We start from the raw sequence: 1485 nt of genomic DNA, 5'->3' as shown, positions 1-1485 counted from the left end.
TCTGTGGTATTGGGACTTTTGCCTACGTGTACATCTCAGTACTTCTTCCCCTCAACTATTCTACTGAAAAGCTGAAAACGTTTCATCAGCAGCACCTTGTGGAAGTGGAGATGTGAGGAAATGTGAAGGCCCTGTTTGTCTGAAAGGAAGTGGCTTTGAGGGCAGTTGCACATTGGTAGACAGGAAGTAGGCCGCACAGCGGGTTGCAGCCTGCTGCCATGGCGATGGCTTCTGAGGGATGTTGCCATTGGTCGCCCGTGTCCAGAGGCGGACTGATAAAGTGGATGCCAACACATAGCGGCCACCAGGAGGTCAATTCCCCCCCCCCCCCACCCCCCCCCCCCCCCCCCCGTGAGATGAGAACAAACATCGAACGGAGAGACTCTTCCCTGAAAAGATAACGAGCGACACAGGAAACACAGAAGACGATATCATGTAACCGACATAGCTGACAAGTTCCCCCACACCTCGACGAAAAGAGACTCTAAGCTCACTGTGAAACTGCCACATCATATTAAAGTCAGAGCATCCACCAAACTCTACAACTACTCACAGGTAACATGTCGCTTTCAACCAACAGACAAAACTCTGCCACAAAGAGTCACTGAACTGGAGAGAGATGAGCTCACCTTGAATACCGTGGAGGTAAACTTTGAGGCCCGAGCGAAGCTGCTGATCCTGAACCCTTTCAAACTGCTTGGAGAGTCTGACGATGGCGCTCTGCAGAGAATCATACCTCTTGATCTCTAACTTTATGGCAGAGGAGTTCACCGATTTGCTGTTGCTGTTCATCCTGACACGTGGATCTGTTGAAAAGTGAAGCAAAGTGCTCGTTTCAGCCCATTTGAAGTCCCGGCTGTTTGTTCCACAAGGTGAAGTTGACAGAGGACGGAGAGCAGACAACGCAGCGTCAGTGGAGAAGAGTCTCTCTCTCTCGCTGCCGACCACAAAACGTCAGCACACAGTGATGTGTCTCAGTTTCCTCTGCAGGTTTGAATCAAACTGAAGTCACTTCCTTATTTCAAACCGTGTTGTGCTGTAAACGGCAGCTCTGACTGCTGCGGTGATCACACGTCAGCCTCATTCTGACACTATCACAATCCTCACAATCTCTGACACCAGTAGGACACTCGGTGTTTTCAGTGTCGTACCGACTCTTGATAAGAGGATTTTTAACTGAAATAAGTCACTGTCTTCCTGACACGTTGGCCTGTAACAGCAAAATCCCCCCCCCCCCCCCCCCCCCCCCACACACACACACACACACACACACACACACACACACACACAGGGTTGTATGATTGATGCAGGTTAATAAAATTCCCCTTCTTTGACATTGCAAGATGTTTTTCAAAAGAACGAGTGATGGAGAGTGATCCAGTTTTAGGGGGATGTGGTCTCACAGATTTGGTTTAACGATACAAATCTGTGAGACCACATCCCCGAAGAAAGATCCTGCCATCACCCCCTGATGTGTGCAAGGGC

The 1485-nt window shown here is 49.7% G+C and overlaps 1 protein-coding gene across 2 annotated transcripts in view; it reads right to left on the bottom strand.

Moving 5' to 3' along the window:
* The window catches only part of agap2 (ArfGAP with GTPase domain, ankyrin repeat and PH domain 2), a 21060-nt gene extending 20069 nt beyond the window's left edge, over positions 1 to 991 (bottom strand). For both annotated transcript variants that reach the window (XM_034590088.1, XM_034590089.1), the window contains exon 1: positions 630 to 991. In XM_034590088.1, coding sequence (XP_034445979.1) covers positions 630 to 792 — 163 coding nt within the window. In that variant the 5' untranslated portion in view covers positions 793 to 991. The remainder of the gene's footprint in view (positions 1 to 629) is intronic.
* Positions 992 to 1485: the final 494 nt, after the last annotated feature.

This window comes from Hippoglossus hippoglossus, chromosome 7 (genome assembly GCF_009819705.1).
Source record: "Hippoglossus hippoglossus isolate fHipHip1 chromosome 7, fHipHip1.pri, whole genome shotgun sequence".
In the NCBI taxonomy this organism is placed as follows: Eukaryota; Metazoa; Chordata; class Actinopteri; order Pleuronectiformes; family Pleuronectidae; genus Hippoglossus; species Hippoglossus hippoglossus.
This window is presented reverse-complemented; position numbering and strand designations above follow the sequence as displayed.